Source organism: Corvus kubaryi, unplaced genomic scaffold (genome assembly GCF_017639235.1).
Source record: "Corvus kubaryi isolate FWS band 111438036 unplaced genomic scaffold, C.kubaryi_AGA036_p1.0 66, whole genome shotgun sequence".
NCBI lineage: Eukaryota > Metazoa > Chordata > Aves > Passeriformes > Corvidae > Corvus > Corvus kubaryi.
This window is the reverse complement of record NW_024582054.1, coordinates 33,306,982-33,324,851: the sequence shown is the minus strand read 5'-3', so window position 1 is coordinate 33,324,851 and position 17,870 is coordinate 33,306,982. Positions and strand designations below refer to the sequence as shown.

The 17,870-nt window shown below is 44.9% G+C and overlaps 1 protein-coding gene across 1 annotated transcript; it reads right to left on the bottom strand.

Annotated features, from left to right (window-relative positions):
• Window positions 1–821: 821 nt before the first annotated feature.
• Window positions 822–13,517, bottom strand: GMFB (glia maturation factor beta). Its single transcript, XM_042047449.1, has 7 exons — window positions 13,434–13,517; window positions 10,821–10,917; window positions 10,371–10,420; window positions 9,384–9,433; window positions 8,303–8,385; window positions 6,984–7,057; window positions 822–4,644 (listed from the first exon to the last, which is right to left on the bottom strand). Exons 1-7 carry the CDS (start codon window positions 13,434–13,436, stop codon window positions 4,573–4,575), a joined length of 429 nt encoding a protein of 142 aa, XP_041903383.1. The 5' UTR covers window positions 13,437–13,517; the 3' UTR covers window positions 822–4,572.
• Window positions 13,518–17,870: the final 4,353 nt, after the last annotated feature.

Sequence of the window (17,870 nt, the reverse complement as noted above, 5' to 3'; positions counted from 1 at the left end):
CAGATTTTGCCATCTCAGTGACAGAGATGCCATTGAGGAGCCAGATGTGCTGAAGCAGCTGTGCCTTTTCTCCTTCACAGAGTTCTCTCACCTGGGAGCAAAGGGGTTTATTTCTATCATGTCTAATCTGTGGCCTATTAATGCTGTTCTTCAGTGTTGGCAGAAACAATCTATGTCAGGTGCTGAAGCTGAATTCCTTGCATTATAGTTGGCAGTTTTTTCAACAATAGAAGAATCAAAATCTCCGAAGATCATGACAGCATGAAACAGCAAGAAGGCAGAAAAGGAGTGCTTAGATCAAATTAATGCAGTGGTCTCTTGGGCAGGAGATGAGCCAACAACTGTGGGAAGGTAAAAGTACTAAGTTCTTCTGTCTCCTTGACAGCTACTCTGACACTGTTCAGGGGGCACCTGCTCTCTGTATTGTATTCCACAGCTCCAGGTTCTGCCAGGAGCCTTGGCCTCATGGAAGAGGTGGAATAGGGAATTTTATGCGACACTCCAGACTGACATCGAGCCCCACACTGCCTTGCACCTCACCTGGAGGCAGTGGGAGGTCTGTGACACAAAGGTGCAAAGCAGCAGAGCACAGGAGCTCCCTGCAGTGTTCCAGCAGCTCCTCTCCTCCCCATCATACAGATGGAAACAGGAATTATTTTAGGTAGAACAGCAAATGAGGGAGCACTCAAGACTGATGATAGGGTACAAGTCCAAAGCAAACTTCAGGAAGCTGAGAAAGAGGAAGAAGGTGATACCAAGCAGTACCAGATTTCCCCTATCACACAGGAACCACTTTGCAATTAAAACAGGGCAACACCACCTCTTAATGAAACATTTTATTTAAACCCATACAAGCACCATGCTTAGCAAAAAAAGATTTGGTTTAAAGTAAACATGCAATGTGAAGTAGCAGAGACTTAACAGCGTATGGAAATTGTACTGGTTACTGGTATTTTCATGGAACTGCCAAATTCTCAAATCTGGCCGTGAACCTCTCAAACCTTTTAAGATGAGTCTGAACCACAGAACAAACACAAGAGTTTCACCGAGCCCCTTCTCATGTCCCACCACGGCTCCATTTCACAGTCACTACATGTATGTATAAAAAAGAAGTTGCATGATATTTATTTTTGGAATGCACTGAAGTAAGGAATTGAATTCTCTTCCTTCTGCCTGTTTGAGTCAGACCCCTGTCATCAGTTTAACATGGTTTCTGGACCAGCTATTTTACAGTTAAAGATACAAAAATGGAATCCTGGTACAAATGCAAAAGATGCTCCTTTAGAGAAGTGAAAAAGGTGTCAACACCTGCATTATTGCCTCCTTTAATAGATCAGAACAGTATTCATGATACTAGAAATACACTTAAACCATCAAATACCAGCATTTACATTTTTTGTTAAAAATATTCAAAACACTACAAGTCTATTTCATGGGCTGACATGCAAACTCATGCTTTAATTCAGCTTACCATCAATGAATAGGATTACAAGAGCTGTATCCCAGCCATCTAGTCAATATTTAAAGCAAACCTGATTAATTGTGGCAGAAGTCTCCCTTGGAGAGACCTCTAACTCCAGACCAGGGATTTTATGGCCAACTTACTAACTCCTGAAAAATAGGAGCTCCCAATGGAAAATGCTGACTCTCAGACCATTAGCTACAAAGGCTCCCCTAGGTTAATTTATGTTGTCCTTTAGATTCTCTCTTTAGAGGTCTGAAAATTCAAGAGAAATGTGTGATTACAGATGGGCAACTCACCAGCAAAGCCCAACTGGAACATACTGGCCTGAATGTGGACTCATCTGCCTCCCACTGAGCCTAAGGGGGCAGCAGCACAGAACACACAGTTCTACAGATAAGGTGGGGAAAGGATGTTATGAAAACAAGGATTATTTGTGCAGGAAAGACCTGGACATAATGATGTCTTTGTTTAATCAAGTGTTAGCACTACCTGCATCTCAAGAGCCCAGGACAATTAGCAGCAGCCAGTTGTGTCAAAACACTGCATTAAGACCAAGGAGAACACAAACAAGGCTGGAACAGCAAACACCCTCTGCACACACGTCCTCCCAGTACCTGCAGCTGCTTCCACAGCTCAGCCAGGGGAGGGAGGAACAGCTGCCAGGCAGGGCTGGCTGAAGAGTCATACTGGTGGGCTGAGCAGCATCAACAGCACCTTTCAGGAGAAACTGGGCTTTAACACTCTCATGAGGATCTGTTTGCTTCCTGCAAGGCTGGAGGGGCAGCACCCAAGGCAGAAAGTGCTTAAGTGAGGCACGAGAGCATGTAAAGTGGAAGAACTCAGCTGAAGATTCAGCTGTAAGGAGCAATGTTTCCTTGGCAGAAGGTGGAGCAATCCAGAGATGAAAGGTCAAATTCAATCATTTCATGCAGCAGCTCCTCCTTTCCCTCCTGACACAGGCCTCTTGTACAGTTATTTTTGTGCAGACCTGTGCAGGCAGCAGTTGGCTGCTGGCAGCCCACCAGTGTACAAAGTACAACAGACACGATTAATCCAGTTTTTCCCCACTGCAAATCAAGCTGAACATTCCAAGCAGCAGCCTCCCTCTTGCCCACACTGTACTTTGACATGCCTCACCTTTAGTACAATCTCAAAAAAACCTCAAAAGAGATTCTAGCTGTTTCTAGACTGATGCTTGGAATGACACTATCCTTTAAGCCAAAGTCTTATTTATACAATGTATGTCACAAAAGACATTGTTTTTATTGATCTGCAGTACAGAATGATCAAGCAACAGTTTCATAATCAACATTTTTTCATCCAGGGAAATGAAATTGTTTTTCCAGTTCAGTATGTTAACACAGAAATTTAATTACAAGCACTTCTTTCCCACACCAAAAGATCGATTTAATTGGATCATTCCAACATGTATTTGGAAAAGCTCCTCTCAAGTCAGATTTATATACAAATAAATGAGCAATAACATCAAACTAAGAAGAGATTTGCCAACACTGAGGACCTTTGCAAATAAATTCCTTGTGATCTTGCAGGAATTAGTGTTTTAACACTAACACAGCCTACGTTGACAAATGAAAAATAACCCCACTTTCAGCAAAGGTTTCACAGCATGAAATACTGGCCTCCAAATTTAACACTGCATTCCTTCCCAGCGAGCAGATTGGTTGGGGCAGCTGTATTTTAAGGTATGTTATCAACAGGAAGCTGCTCTTACGCAGATACTTGTTCAGTAGCACAACAAACACTCACGAGCAAGATAGGGAGAGACTGTCCCATGAGTGCTCCTCCTGCCACGGCACGGGCTGAACGTGTCCCACATCAGACAGCTACTCTATTCAATATAAAACAGACCTGTAAAAAGACTGGTCATTTATAAAAGTTAAATACTATTTTCACATTAGATTTGCTGTTTCGAAGAGATGAACCGTTAAGTAGATGAAAATCAAATGATCACTTATGCAAAAGCTTCATCTGGAATGTAATTTTGACCAAAAAGCCATTAAGAAAGTTAGAGATTGTAATTAAAGTACTCAAAAGCTATGTGTGGCCAACTCTCGTAACAAAAAGCTTTTATAAATTGTTCATTATCATGAAAAGCTTTAACCTCCTGACTCCTACAAATGGAGCAGATGATTGGAATTTCAAAGAAAAGGAGGTTGGCTTTTTGTTTTAACAGATGTCAACTGCAGCACGAGGCACTAGGAACAAATATTACTTGGATTCTTTAACAAAGTTTTTACCAAATTTGTAAGAAGTGGCAGTGTAAAATTCTCAAGTCCTTTTAAAGCTAACAAATGAAAGGCACACAGTATCACCAGGTGTTTAGATAACAGGAAATGAGCAGAGGTAAACTTCTCAACAGTGTCAGAATAGAGATGCAAGAAGAAATCTGGTACAAGAGGAACCAGAGTTGTAGTTCAGCCCTTAGTTATCAGATAGTTCCTGTGAAACTGTATTAGCATGAGAACTGGACAGTCAAAGCTTTGCCCTGAAATTTAGAAAGATTGACTCAGGCAACTGAGGAATTACTGGAATGACAAAAATTAGTTCCAAGAATTTGAGACAGTTCACATGGACTCGATGGAAAGATAAATGGATGGATTTGCTGTACAAGGATTTTGATTTTTAATACTAAACGAATGCTTCCAGGGAGTAGTTTTCAAAATTGAGAAGACATTAAGTCAAAAAATCGGGTGAGTGACAGTACACAAATTCTGCATAAAAACGGCTAATGTGTGTCATAAGGATGTGTTTGTAGCTCAGAAAAAGTTAGCGTCAGCTTCCAAATGATGTTTGTACACGGTTATAAATCCAGAACTGAACTATTTTAGTTACAGAAATATTAGTCACAGGAGTGCAAAAGGAGTCCCTGCAGAGGAGTATTCCCTTTTAGCAGGTACAAATAAGGAAACACCTGCAAAGATTTGTTACTTCAAGGAGACAGACCTGCTATTCTTTGCACAAACTCTGCACAAGAGAGATACTGCAGGAGACAGCTGTGAATACAGTGCATTGCTTGGGTGTAAGTATTCATGTCTGGTTCCAGTATCACAAGGATGGTACATAAATACTTAGAACAGAGGTTTTCCTTAGTGGAAGAAGCCCAGTTTCTCACGCAGCCATTCTTCAGTTAGGTCTTCTGTATTTCTGATTTCGAATACCTAAACAAAATGGCATTGCATCAGTTCCTGGGGTATGGGACTGGAAAGGGATAAGCACACAATGCAAGCAGCACCTTTCCACACGCGTTGTCTGAGCTGCGATAAACCAACCTACAATTTTCAGGTGCTTTCTTGAAAGCACCAGATCAGTGGAAAATATACAAGACTAAGTGGCAAAGAACATCACTAACTTAAATAAGAATCTCATAATTTCTATTTCTAGGCTTTACTCTTGTCCCTTAAGAATATGAGAAAAGCACATGTACTACATTTTAAAATAACCCTGAAGTGGCCCCATCTCACATGCATTATCTCAGCAAGATGGTATTTTGAAGAACACAAATTAATTTAATGTCTAGGTTGATTTAAGCCCAAAGTTCAGCAATTTTGCTCAGTCCAACACACAATTATTTTTTCTTTGAACTGAAATAAATTCGTAATATCCAGTAGCATACTGTTTTACCTGTAAAATATCTCAAAATAGGAAACTTGGGAAAAATACCCCAACAAAATCCTGAAAGCATAGAATGGGTGGGTTAGAAGGGACCTTAAAGCTCATCTCATTCCAATTCCCCTGCTATGGGCAGGGACACCTTCCACTTTCTCAGGCTGCTCCAAGCACCATCCAACCTGGCCATGAACATTTCCAGGGATGGGGCAGCCACAACATCTCTGGGCAAAACCCCCAAAACAACCTGAAAACAACCCAAAGCTTTGAGAAATCTTAAATGAACCTGTAATGCAGTTCTGAAGCAGAAAACAAGGTCCAAAACACCAATATACTCTTTACATTCCACCTGGGCAAGTAACTGGCTGGGGTTTGGGGTTTTTTTAAGTAGCCTGAAGAGAAACAATGTTAATTCTGCATTGCCCACAGGAGTCCATGAGATGCCCACAGACAGAAGTCAGGTAATTTTACAAATTCACAGGCCTTCAAAATGGAGAAACCCCAAAATTCAGTGTTACAAGAACAGAACAGCTTAACAGAAGCCAAGCTAATATGCGAGTCACTGGAGACTGATTAGAGAACTCAGCTGAGTCATGTGCAAAAATCACACCAGGAGGAAGTCTCAGCATGAGTTAAAATGAAACACAGCTCAGCGAGAGGCAAGAATAAAGCATATTTGAAGAGCAAGCAGGCAAGCCCAACTGGAGACAGCCTGTGTTCTCCTGCTTCAGGAGGAGGATGAATGATCAGGAACCTTTATACCCAGTCATGGACTTGCATTCAAAAGCCATTCAGGCTGAATTTCTCCATTTCAGAGGTGTCAGGAACTCCAACTGAACTACTTCCCAGGCTTTCACCTTCTTCTCACCCTCCTTTCTTCTTGCTTACTGTTTTCCAGTAAGCTTGCTTACAGTTCTCAAGCCTCCAAGACGCAGTTTCAACAGATCTAAAAAAAGATTTCTTGGGGCTGTGCTGATTGTTTTTACCATCTTCTGCTTCCTTCCTATTGCCTCCTGTGAACTTGAGGTCTAATTTAAAACAGAGGTGTCTTTTCTTAAAAGGTACAGCTGGAAGAAGCAGAAGTTGGACAGGGCTTGGAGCAACCTAGTCTGGTGGAAGGTGTCTCTGCCCTTGGCAGGGGGTTTGAACGAATGAACATTAAGGTCCTTTCCAACCCAAGCCATTCTATGATTCATAGTTCTCTTACTGGTCCAACAGACATTTTTACTGGGATGTTAAAGGACTCAGCAGGATAGGGAAGACCTAAAGGGAACAGTGCTGTTAGAAGTGCTGAAGTAATTTCACATGGTATGAAAAACCTGAAGCAGCTACTGACTCTATTAAGCTTTACTGCTTGAGGCTAAAAGGAGTCTAGGTGCCAATTAAGCAAAGATTTCCAAGATCTCCAAAATGAAAAACAGGTGACATTTCTTTTCTAAAATATACATGCAGCTAGGCCTGGTGAATGCAGTGATTTCTTCTGGTGCCAGTACTGGAAGAACCCAACAGAGGAAGAAATTGTTCATCACTTGGCACATGTCACTTGCTCTGCAGGCTGTTCTGCAAGCATCCAGCCCCAGGAACCAGCTACACTGATCTGTTCCACACCACACTAAGGCTTCAGTCTATTCTTCCCATCAGTAAATTCCTCCCCCACAACAAAGATGTCCATCCTACTGAGGGATATTTTTGTTTTAGAGAACACTGTTCCTCCTGGTGTTTTAGGGTATAGAAATCTCCACACATACTCCTCGTTTAGTGTTCCTAAACCAGGCTCTGTTCCCTGTAATCACAAAGTCTCACAAAACCCTTCTTGCCATCAGTTCAAGCAAGACACAACACAACAACCTGCAGTGAAGGGGGAGAGAGTTATTTCAAAAGCCAGTTATACCTTAGTGAGTTCAGCTGTCTGTACAAGCTTATTCTTGCTTCCAGCATACATCATCTGCTGCTCAGGCTTACATCCTGTAGTTATGGGGGGGAGAGGGGGAAAAAAGAGGGTTTGCTTCATTATTTTGACTACAACACTTCAAAACTAAGGTTTTTTTTAAAAATCCAAACTGAAAGCTAAAGACATTCACAGACAGATTCTCAGGTAACTACAGAAGAATATGCTCAGTAGTTGCTAAACTCTTTTATATACCTAGTTACTCTAGCTCTGAAAAATGAAGGGTAAAACAGCACAATCTTCTTCCAGGAGATAACAAGGATAATCCAGTAATACCAGCAAGCTACACTAATACAGAACACAGATGGAAGCCCAGGAGCAATTCAGCTCTGTAAGCCCAAACCAAGACCCAGGTTATTTGGCTTCTATTAAAATTACACCGTGCCCTGTGCAGGTGAGTTGATGTTGAGGGTTGCTGTGACACAAGCAGAGCATGCTCTATACTGCTCTCGGCAAACTTGGGATGATCCAGGATGAGAGTCTGTTTCTCCTGGAACAGTCTGTTCCCCCAGCACTTTCACATGCTCAGATCTGGGTTAGGAAGCCCTCTTTTCCTCCTTTTCACCCACAGCTCTGATAGTCCTTTAGACTGTCCCCTCACAGCACTGTTTGAGGGGCAGTTGAGTAGAGCATCCTCTACTGCTGCCCACTACATCCAGGCCCCCTGAAAACTCTCATATCTCATCCTAACCCTCTTACAGAGTCCTGTTCCTTTCTTGGGTAGAATGAAAGGAATAGCATTCTAAGACCCTCACAAAGAAATGGGTTCCCATGTTCTTCTGAGATGAGAGGAATTTCTCCCCTCCCAATCACTAATATCTGAATAGCAAGAGTCAGGTGAACAGAATCCCTCAGGAACAGAGGTGATGTCTCTCTCCACTCATTTCCTGAGCCTTACAGGGTCATGTTTTGAGGATTCCCCAAGATTTGAGCAGTAAACAGGTTAAATTAGGTTAAGCCTCCATGAGTAGATGCAGAGTGCTCCAGGGCCTGTCCTTCAGAGGAGGGTGAGCACACTGAGAACAGTCATATTTAGGCAGACACCTTTTGGCCAGCTAAGCAGGAAACCAACACTCCAGTTCAGCCTTCAGAAGTGAAAAAGAGAGAATCTCTTCTATCATACATCTTAAGTGTCCTAAATGTGAACCTCAAAGGCAGGAAAATCTCCTTGAGAGCACTAAGCACTCAGTTTTATCTTCCCTAGAAAATAATATTTCCAAATTTACAACACTCAGTAGCTACCAATCACAATGTTCACTCACCAACTGGACTGGAGAAGATAAAGCACAATGGATAGGAAACTCTTCCATCTTCATGCTGGTACTTGTAACTATACACAATAAATGTTTTTTCTGAGGTTAAAGAAACTAAGAAATCAATTATTTTAGTAGGATATAATCCTCAGTTATCAGAGCCTGATGCAGGCACAAATAAGTGTTGCATTTTAGATGATGTTTTAATTCAGTAATAATAAACTCATTGTTCTGTTTTCACTTCCACATCTGACTTTCAGAACTGGCCCCACCTCTGTGTAAGGGCTGTCTCTGTAGTAATGTTTCACATCAGAGCTAAAATCACCCTCTCATCACAAATATTCCTCTCCCAGCTTGGTAAAAATACTTCCACATCCACCAGTGTGGTTTTGGCTTAATGAAAGTCCAATTCTTTCTTTGCTGACCAAGAATTTCATTGTTTCAGGTGTTTTGCTGAATTTGAACCACAGTTTTAGCCACGACTTCTGTTCTACAGCCTCCCACTGCACTGTGGGCATGAAAGAAAAGATTCAGAACGGCACAGGGAATGGTGCCAGCCGGCTTTTGAAGCTAATAGGACAGGTATTTTCTTCACATATAACTTAAGTACCTCCTAAGAGTAATTTACTTGACCCTCTTTTGTTCCTTTTTTTTTTTCAAAACAGGGATTCCTCCCTGGATCATATCCCAGAATCAATAACTGCAGCAAAACAACAACAGCCACATCCTGAGAAAGTACCAAAACAGATCCAGAGTTACACAGGCAGATTCCTATATTTAGAAGTAGCCACCAACTGGTACGTTTTACTCACTTCTTTACATTAACAGCAGCGTGGCTTTGCTTTACTTCCCCAAACATTATACAGTCTAAAATGAAATAAAATGTCAGGAAAGGCTTAAATGAGTCATTGTTTCAACAAGTGGTACAACAGTTCAGTGCAGCCTGAGAACTGATCCTTGGGTTATTTCACAAATAAAGGATCAGCAAGATCACACTACAGCAATTATTGGCCTAAAAAGGTGAAGTCCAACATTTTGAACAGCTTCCAGGAGTGAGTAAATCCAAATGGCAGCAGCATAAGAAGGATATCGAGGTTGTCTCTCGGGCAGCTCATCCTTTAGCTCATCGGGAGAAATACCCTGGTGACATTAAACACAAGCAATATTTGAGCAAGTATCTTGCACTGGAAGGTTAAAGCAGAATAATGGGCAGTGAAACACCTGTAAGGCAGATGTTCATCTACAGGTGAACTGATAAGGACCTCCCAAATTACTAGAGCAGTTTAGGAAGACTTGTGTGCCAACAGACTCCTATGACTAAACACAGAATTAATGTTAACATGAATAATCATCCCTATTTTAGGCATAATGAGTTTAGCAAACATTTTTGGCTCTAGTTGGCTATGCTGGCAGCTACCATGCTTTGCCAACCCTAGTGCTAAACAGAAATAAGCAAGCACACATCATAAAGTCAGTTAAAATCAGCTACATAGATCAAAAGTTTGAAAAATTCATTCCTTCCTCTTTCAGCAAACAAAAAAGAGTCCCCATTACATCTGAGTGTAACATTAACATCTACATTCTAGGGAACAAGAGCTATGGTTAATGCTCAAATCCCTGGGAAGGATTTAATTTTGCCCTATGGACCATTAAGAAACACCACACACTGGGCTGACCTTATTTTGCCACCCATCAAATTTAGAGTCTGCAGGGGATTAGCAATCCTGCTTCTAATTGATGGCAGACCAGCTCAGAGGCAAATGTGCAGATCTACGTGGAAACACAGCAGAAATCTCTTCAAAAAGCCAGCAGGTGCCAAAGATGCTTTTTACATCGTTAAAACAGCTTTAAAATAACCTCTTTTTTTGGTGCAAATAATTAGTCAACTCAATTGCTTCTGCATAGTTTCACTATTAATGGTGCTGTGCTTTACATGCAGAGTGACCATGCATTTAAATAAGCTCATGACCCAAATTAGATTAAGAGTTTGATAACAATTTGAAACTAAGGCAGTACCTTAGAGACAACAATACATTGCAGGCTGAAGATACTCTTATTTACAATTCATTTAACAAACCTCATGCTCCTCATCCAGCACCACCAACTGCTTATCCTTGTCGATTTTCACTATAAATCAAAATAAAACACAGATCAATGTTTTTTTCAATTGATTTATACAACGGATGCATGAAGCTTTTTAGCACTCAACAATTACAGTCCTTGTGATTCTGTTTTGCTTCTTCAGTGTATCCCATGACTTCCCAAAATCATTTTACAAACAGTGGTAGACTCTGAGCCATAATTAAATATAAATACTCTGGTAAGAGCAGATGGAGACTTCTATCCTAAGAACAGCATTGTTTTAAGATTGTTAAGATTACAGACAAAATTGGAAGTGCTGCAGCTCACAAAACAAACACCCTCCTGACTCATGTTTACCTGTTACAGCAGCAACGTTACACAGGGAAGAAAAGAGGTGAGAGAGAGGATTTTCTGACAATTTCTGTCAGGCATGTTTGGAACTTACTTATAATGGCAGCATTGTTGGTCTCTTTGCGAAACCGGAATTTTCTCAGTTTCTCCACCAGGTCTTCAGCAACATCACAAACCACCAGAGATTCGCTCTGCAAAGAGGAAATGGCAGAGGGAAGGGAGAGATAAATCCTTCTAGAAAGTGAAACAGACAAAAAAATCCCTGTGTCACACACATCTGTGCATAAAGCCTACTGACATTGGCCTGCATGCAGCTTGTCACATAAGCCAGAAAAAACATGGGTGAAAGCAAGATTTTAAAAAAATAACAAAACACATTAACAGAACTTTTATCTGTTTTAATTTCCCTCTTCAAAGCCACAGTTAACTAGGAGTATTTCATTAACTGCTCCTGAAGTGGGATCATTCTCAGAGCTCTTAGAAGCAAACTTTACACTTCAGAAGTAGATTTTACACTTCTACACTTAAAAGTAAATTTTACACTTCATTTTCCAGGCCTTGAAATAAGGGAGTCCCTTAGAGTGGCAGCATATGGGATAAAGTAATTTAAGCATTTAACATAATAGGAGCTACTATTAATATTTAAGAACATCGTCCTTGTTTATTTTTACCCACAAAAATATTAATTGAACTTCTGAGATTTACACACACAGAAAGGGTTTCAGACATTTTAACCAAAAAACATGCAGCATTTTCCCCCTGTGCACACCAAGCTCTCAGCAGAGATGCTCAGATACCATATTAGTCATCACAATGAAGATGAGGAAGGAAGTTACTGTTTCACAAGCAACCATGCAGGTTATCTTCCCTTACACATGCAATTTCTGAACTGCACCAAGCCAAGCACTGCCATTTCCTGAGCAACATTTTATACATACAACCAAGGGGTTCATGCCAGCTTGATAAAGAAGTTACTAAAAATCTGCAGTTTATACTGTATTTGTAAACTCCCATGGCATCGAGACCTTTGTACCGAAGTTAACTGTATTTCAAGGTTTCCTAAAAAAAATTCCTCAGATAAAAAAAATGTGCAAGATTACCTATCAAAAGCTCTAATAAAGAGCTCTTGCATTGAGACAAATCACTGCTTTTTAATAAGAAGAATGTTACTATTTAAGCTCTCAGTTCTGTCTCCTCGTGTTCAACATTGTGAGATTTCCCTCAAAAAGCAGACGGGTGGCTCTGCTTCCCCACTTCCAATACCCCGCGTTTGTTGTTGCTCCTGAAAAGATTTCCACCTTGACCAAATTCTGGCACACAGTCTCATCACTCTGCTTCCTCTGGACAGCTGGAGAGGAAATCAGGCTCTGCTGTGACAGCACAGCTCAGGTACTGCCTGTGCAGCCTCCCTGATTTTGCTTGTTTACCCTAAACGTCAAAGACTGTTCTTGGCTCCCTCTGATCAACAAGTAGACCCCTCTGACCCAAACAGGTTGAATGCGATGATCTCAGAGGGCTTTTGCAACCTAACTGATTCTGTGAAATATCCCTAATACCCAGTCTCACTCATTCAAGAAAAAAAACCTAAAAAATATTTAAAAAACTAAACAGAATTCAGGGCTGCATTTCACAGTTGAAGTTGTATTTCATATAAAATGTCACTAATACCCACTCTCACTAGCCCAGGAGGAGGTCTCAATTAAAAAACCCAACAGGATTCATGGCTGCATTTCAAAGCTGAGGTTATATTTTATATGAAATCCTCTTTTGTGAAGGAAGCTTTTCTCCCAATCCTCTGGGCTCGCCAGCTTCTCCCTGCAGACAAGCCATGCTCTTGCTCACACCTGTGCAGCTACACAAACACAAATCCCTGAGGGAATCTGAAGGAAAACACTTGGTAACATCAGATTCAGACTGTTTATCGGAGCTAAGCCAGCTCACCAACGCTTGGCTTAACAAAAACTCAAGAAAGCCGAGGCAGGATTGCTGCACAGACACGGACACACCGGCCGCCACCACCCCTTGGACGCTGCTGCTCCCTGGACCGTCCTGTTCAGATACGCCTCGGGACACCCGCTCCCCTCACCATCAGGCTGACAAGTAAACACCAATTTCCCAAATGCGCCTCAAAGCACGACTCTCCTTTCACTAGACAGGCACACAGCAAAACAGCCTAAGATTTGATCAAATTTGCTTTGCAACTGCTCCGTCCACAGGAGGGTTCACCTCCCCAAACCTTTACTAAAAGCAGCAAGCATGACTCTTCCTTTTCCACAACCATTTCTTTACCCATTAGCCAATACTAATGCAAAGTACCCCACAGCATTCATCCACCAGTCCATGTTTCTCTTGGTCTGTTCCAACCAGCAATCACAGCTCAAGTCCAAATTCACCACTCGGGTGAATTAGCTCAATAAGCAACAATCAGACGTTCTTATTTATAACACTCTTCACTGAATTAGCTCGAAACATTACAAGACAAGCAGCAACCACGTACGATCAAGCCATCAATCGTTTCACAGACACATAATCAGTTCCTCAGAGGTCAGATCACGCGTTTTTCTGTTGATTATTCTATCATTTCTCTACCGAATCTTTCTGAATCAGTTAACTATGCATTATCTCAGCGGGATGAGCCCCCTCCCAGCCGGATCCCCCCCATCCCGCCGGATCCCCCCTGAGGGAGCGGCGCGCGCTCCCCCCTCACCATCTTGGCGCGCGCACCAACCGCCGCCGCCGCTCGCGCGCCGCCGCCTCCTCCTCACTGGGCTGCGCCCTCCCTCACCGCGGCTGCGCGGCGCAAGCCCCGCCCCCTCCTTCGCCCTCCGACCAATCAATACCGCTCCCTCGGCGTGGGCGGGGCGCCATCACGCGCCTACGGGCAGCGGGGAGGTCCAAGGCCGCCGTGGGCGGGAAAACGCAGGATCACGTGACCTCGCGACACCACGCTCCTCTCCTTGCCGTGCCGGCCCGGCCCCACCCCCTCCCCGTTGCCGTGGCAACTCGCGGGCTCAGCCCCAGGCGCCATTTCGCTCTGAGGGGATCTAAGGGAACGGGGGAGGGATAGGGCGGGTTCAGCTTCACAGCCCTTAATATCCATTAAAAAGGTCAAGGACGGAAGGTTTAAACGCTGAAATTGGAACATGAGGCGAAGCAGAAGCTGTGCTGCTCGCGGTGCTTTTTGCGTGTAAGTGGAGTGTAATTCTGGAAGTCCGGCAGGGCCTGGACAAGTCAAATTGGACCAGCTAGAGATGGGCACACACTGCTTTTCTTTAATGGGGCCTTGGTGTGAGGCTGTCCTAATGCTGGAGTGAATATCTGGTCTTTTCCATGCCATTCACAATTTTAGGTGCTGTTAGAGCAGAGAAAAATGCACTTTCAGTCATTCCGTAAAGGATTTAAGAATATAATTGCTTTCCTCACTCAGAATGAAAGTACAGATGCAGCCTTCACATCTCAGACCCAACTTCTAGTGAATTATACTAATGATTTGAACACCAAACTCGTAAGATAAAACTGCAGATTTTCACCAAGGGCTTCAGCAAACACCACAGAAATGCGAGATTGCTGAGCAGCTACTGAAGCCTCACACAAAATCACAGACTATCCTGAGGTGGAAGGGACCCATGGGGATCATCAAGCCTAACTCTTGGCCCTGCACAGGAAAACCCAAAAAATCCCACACTGATGCCTGAGAGCATTAACCAAACGCTCATTGAGATCTGTCAGCCTTGGGGCTGTGACTATTCCCTCAGGGGCCTGTTCAGTGCCTGACCATTCTCTGGGGCAAGAACCTCCTCCTGATATCCCACCTAATAACAGAATCACAGTCTGGTTTGGGTTGGAATGCACCCCAAAGATCATCCAGTTCTTACCCCAAGTTCCTACCATGGGCTGGAACACATCCCACTAGACCAGGATGCTCCAAATCCCAACCAACCTGGCCTCCAACACTTGCAGGAGATGGGGCAGCCACAGCTTCTCTGGGCACCCATCAAGAGTGCAGCAGCGTCCGGTGCAGCTTTGTTGCAACTTTGCTACGCAGTGCCAGTAGACAAAAGTCCTTCATAAAAATGTTTCAGTCATTAACTATAATACTTCAGTGTCTGACAAGGGCCTGGAGCAGCTGCCTGTGTGGGAGGGCACAGGGCGGGCTCTGAGGCCCTGCCAGCTGGAGCTGGGAGCTCCGGTGTGCGGCCGGCACAGAGCCGTGGGCTCCCGCAGCTCTGCATCCCGCTCGGCTGAGGCCGCTGCCCAGGCACAGCCGGCTGGGGACACGCGGCCACCCCGGGGCCACCCAAAGGGGGACCCTGCTCTGGGGCCAGGCCAGGCCGCAGCAGGGAGCCCCCATGGGGCTGTGCCCGGGGAGGGAACGGCTCTGCCCAGGGACAGGGCTCTGAGAGCAGGGCAGCACAGACAGCAGGGACAGCGGGACACGGGACTGGAACCACAGCCCGGCTGCCCTGGGACAGGCCCGACACGCTGACAGGACACGGGGCAGGCAGGAGTCCCCATCCTCTCTGTGCCCCACTCAACGCGGGGACTTAAGGGACAGGGGGAATGGGGACACAGAAGGGAAATCCCCTCAGGGAATATCCCACCTCCCCAGGGCCCTGACAGAATGCTGGGGCTGAGATTCTGCACGGGGAACCCAAGGATGAGGAGGGGAATGGTGCTGCACCCCGCTCGGAGGTGTCACTGTGATTATGTCAGGTCCAACTCTGCATCCAAACTGCTCCATGGAGGAGAAAACCACAGGTGTCCTTGCCACAGCAGATCCCTTCTGAGGGAAAGGTGTTCTTTATTCCTGCACACGGGTATCCCATGCCACACGGAGCACCTCAATGCACTTTGACACCGGCTTCTCACCCCTTGCTCCAGCGTTCCAGTACAACACGAGAGGCCAATCCCTGCTCACACACGGGTGCTACTCTTGTGCAAAGCAGCTCAAGTTCCCTGCCGGAACCACCCGCCTCTGCTGCTTCTTGAGCTTGAGGAGCCTGGAGCTGGTCTGGCTACAGTCCCTTATCTAGGATGTCTGATAATTGGGGAGTTTCACAGAGGTCTCAGAGGGGCTGAATGCGGGAATAGTCAAGCAGCAAGAACTGAGCCACCCTCACCCAGCCCACGCGTAGAAGAACCAGTGGAATCACAAAAGCACCTCTGGTGCTTTCCTAGTTGATATTATTGAGTCTATTAAACAGTATTGATGATGTTTGTTTCTCTTTGACAAGAGGTCGGGGGCTTCTGCCTGCTTTGTGAAGGGAGCCCCTGGGGGCCCATTCCCTCCCGGAGGGGCTGCACTTGCTGCGTGCCGGGGCTTCCATTGCTGGGCCCACTCGCAGTCGCTGAGCTGGGCTGGGGACGAAGGGCGCGGCTGGCCCGGCTGTGATGCCTCTGGCCCGTGTGACATCGGGGAACGTGTCACAATGGGGCAGCTGTAAAAGGCCGCGCAGGTAACGCTGCCCCAGCACAGCCTCGGCAAGCGGTGAGTGCGCACGTGGCGGGGCTGGGCTGGGCCAGGGCCGGGGCACAAGCGCCGCACCCGGGGCTGGATTGTCCCCCCTGCAGCCAGGGCCAGCCCCTCGTGCGAGCGCCTTGGGCAGGGCACGGGGCTGCTGCTGGGCCACTGGCACAGGCCTTGCTGCCCTCCGGCTGTCTGGGGCCCTCTGCTTCCTGCCCTCACATCCCTGCGCCTCCGCGCCTCACTGCACCCACCGCAAGCTGCCTCGGTAGCCCCACTGAAGCCCTTGTCTCTCTCCTCCTGCAGAGCATGGCGGACCAATCAGTCCTTGCCCTGGTGGTGCTGCTCCTCTTCCAGTTCCCACAGCCTGTGGTGAATGGCTTTGACGAGGATGTGCAGCGCCGTGCGGCTGAGCTGGAGCAGGCCACCCCGCAGCCGCCTGACCCTGGCTGGGGAGCCCTGCTCGAGGCTGCCTTGCAGCACTGGCCCTTCTTGGCCGCTGCTGAAGGGCTGCTCCTGCCTTTGGGCCTGTGGTTCAGGCGCAGAAGAGCAGCTATGAGGCAGAGAGAGGCAGCCAGGAGAGCGCGAGAAGAGGCGAGAAGGGTCAGGATGGAAATCGAGCGGAGAAGGCTTCTGTTCAAGAGGAGGTACAAGGACATGAAGGAAATGTGGAGGACCATGAAAGTAATGAAGAAGAAAATTACCAGGTTCTTTAAATGAATAAGAAGATGAGCAGGACGTCCAAGGTGAGCCCGGCAGGCTTTTAGAGGAGCACAGACAGCGGCCTGTGGGAAGAAAAGCTTCCTGCTGGAGATGCTCTTTGGGCTGGCCAAGGCGAGCCGAGCATCTTTGTGAGCAGCCAGCGCACAGAGCTCCCCTTGCTGCCGAGCTCAGAGCTGCGCCGTGGCAGAGGCTCAGGGCTCCCGCCAGAGCCTGCAGCTCTTCGCTGTATCTCTGAATTGTATCTATATTAATGTATCTGTTAGCACTTTTCCCTGCAGAAGCCTTAGAGCTGCTCGATTATGGAGGCCTTTGATGGAGGATTGGGCCGGATGGATGCGCATGGATTTCAATAGGGGAAAAGTTTAGAAACAATTCTAAATTTATTATTATATTTAAATCACTTTATTATAGAGTAATACTATTGTACAATATATTAACTGTTATTATTAGTAGTAATAATTAATTATTATAAGTACAAGCTAGAAAAATGCAATACTGGAATTTTTCTTGAGGCGAATATAAAAATATTAGTAAGGAATTTAGAATTTTTAATATTACTATTACAAAAATGTATTATGTAGCAGTGTATTGTATGTAATATATGGTATGTGTTTTATGTATGATATATAGTGCGGTATAATTACTAATAATACATGAGAGTATATTTTAATCTGTATCTTATGAGTTGTAAATGGCAAATTTCATGTAATAGATATCATAGAGTATATAACACCTATAAATCTAGGAATTGCTAGAAACTATTGCTATTATTTCAGTATATGGAGACCAATGATGATACTTTGCTTTTTATCATGTATTTCAATAAAGTTGTCATTTACATAATATTTCATCTGTGACATGTCGTGTGTCTGTGCCAACCCTGGAACCCGGGGGCCGCCATGGCTCCGCTCCGTCCCTGCCAGGCTGAGGGCAGCGCCTTCAGTCGGTGCCGCCATG

Coding starts and splice junctions, on each gene's coding strand:
- GMFB (XM_042047449.1), bottom strand. Junction 8,386..9,383: donor CTGCCCGAGAGACAACCTCG/ATATCCTTCTTA, acceptor CTCAGAAAAAAC/ATTTATTGTGTATAGTTACA. Junction 4,645..6,983: donor AGACAGCTGAACTCACTAAG/GTATAACTGGCT, acceptor CATTTTGTTTAG/GTATTCGAAATCAGAAATAC.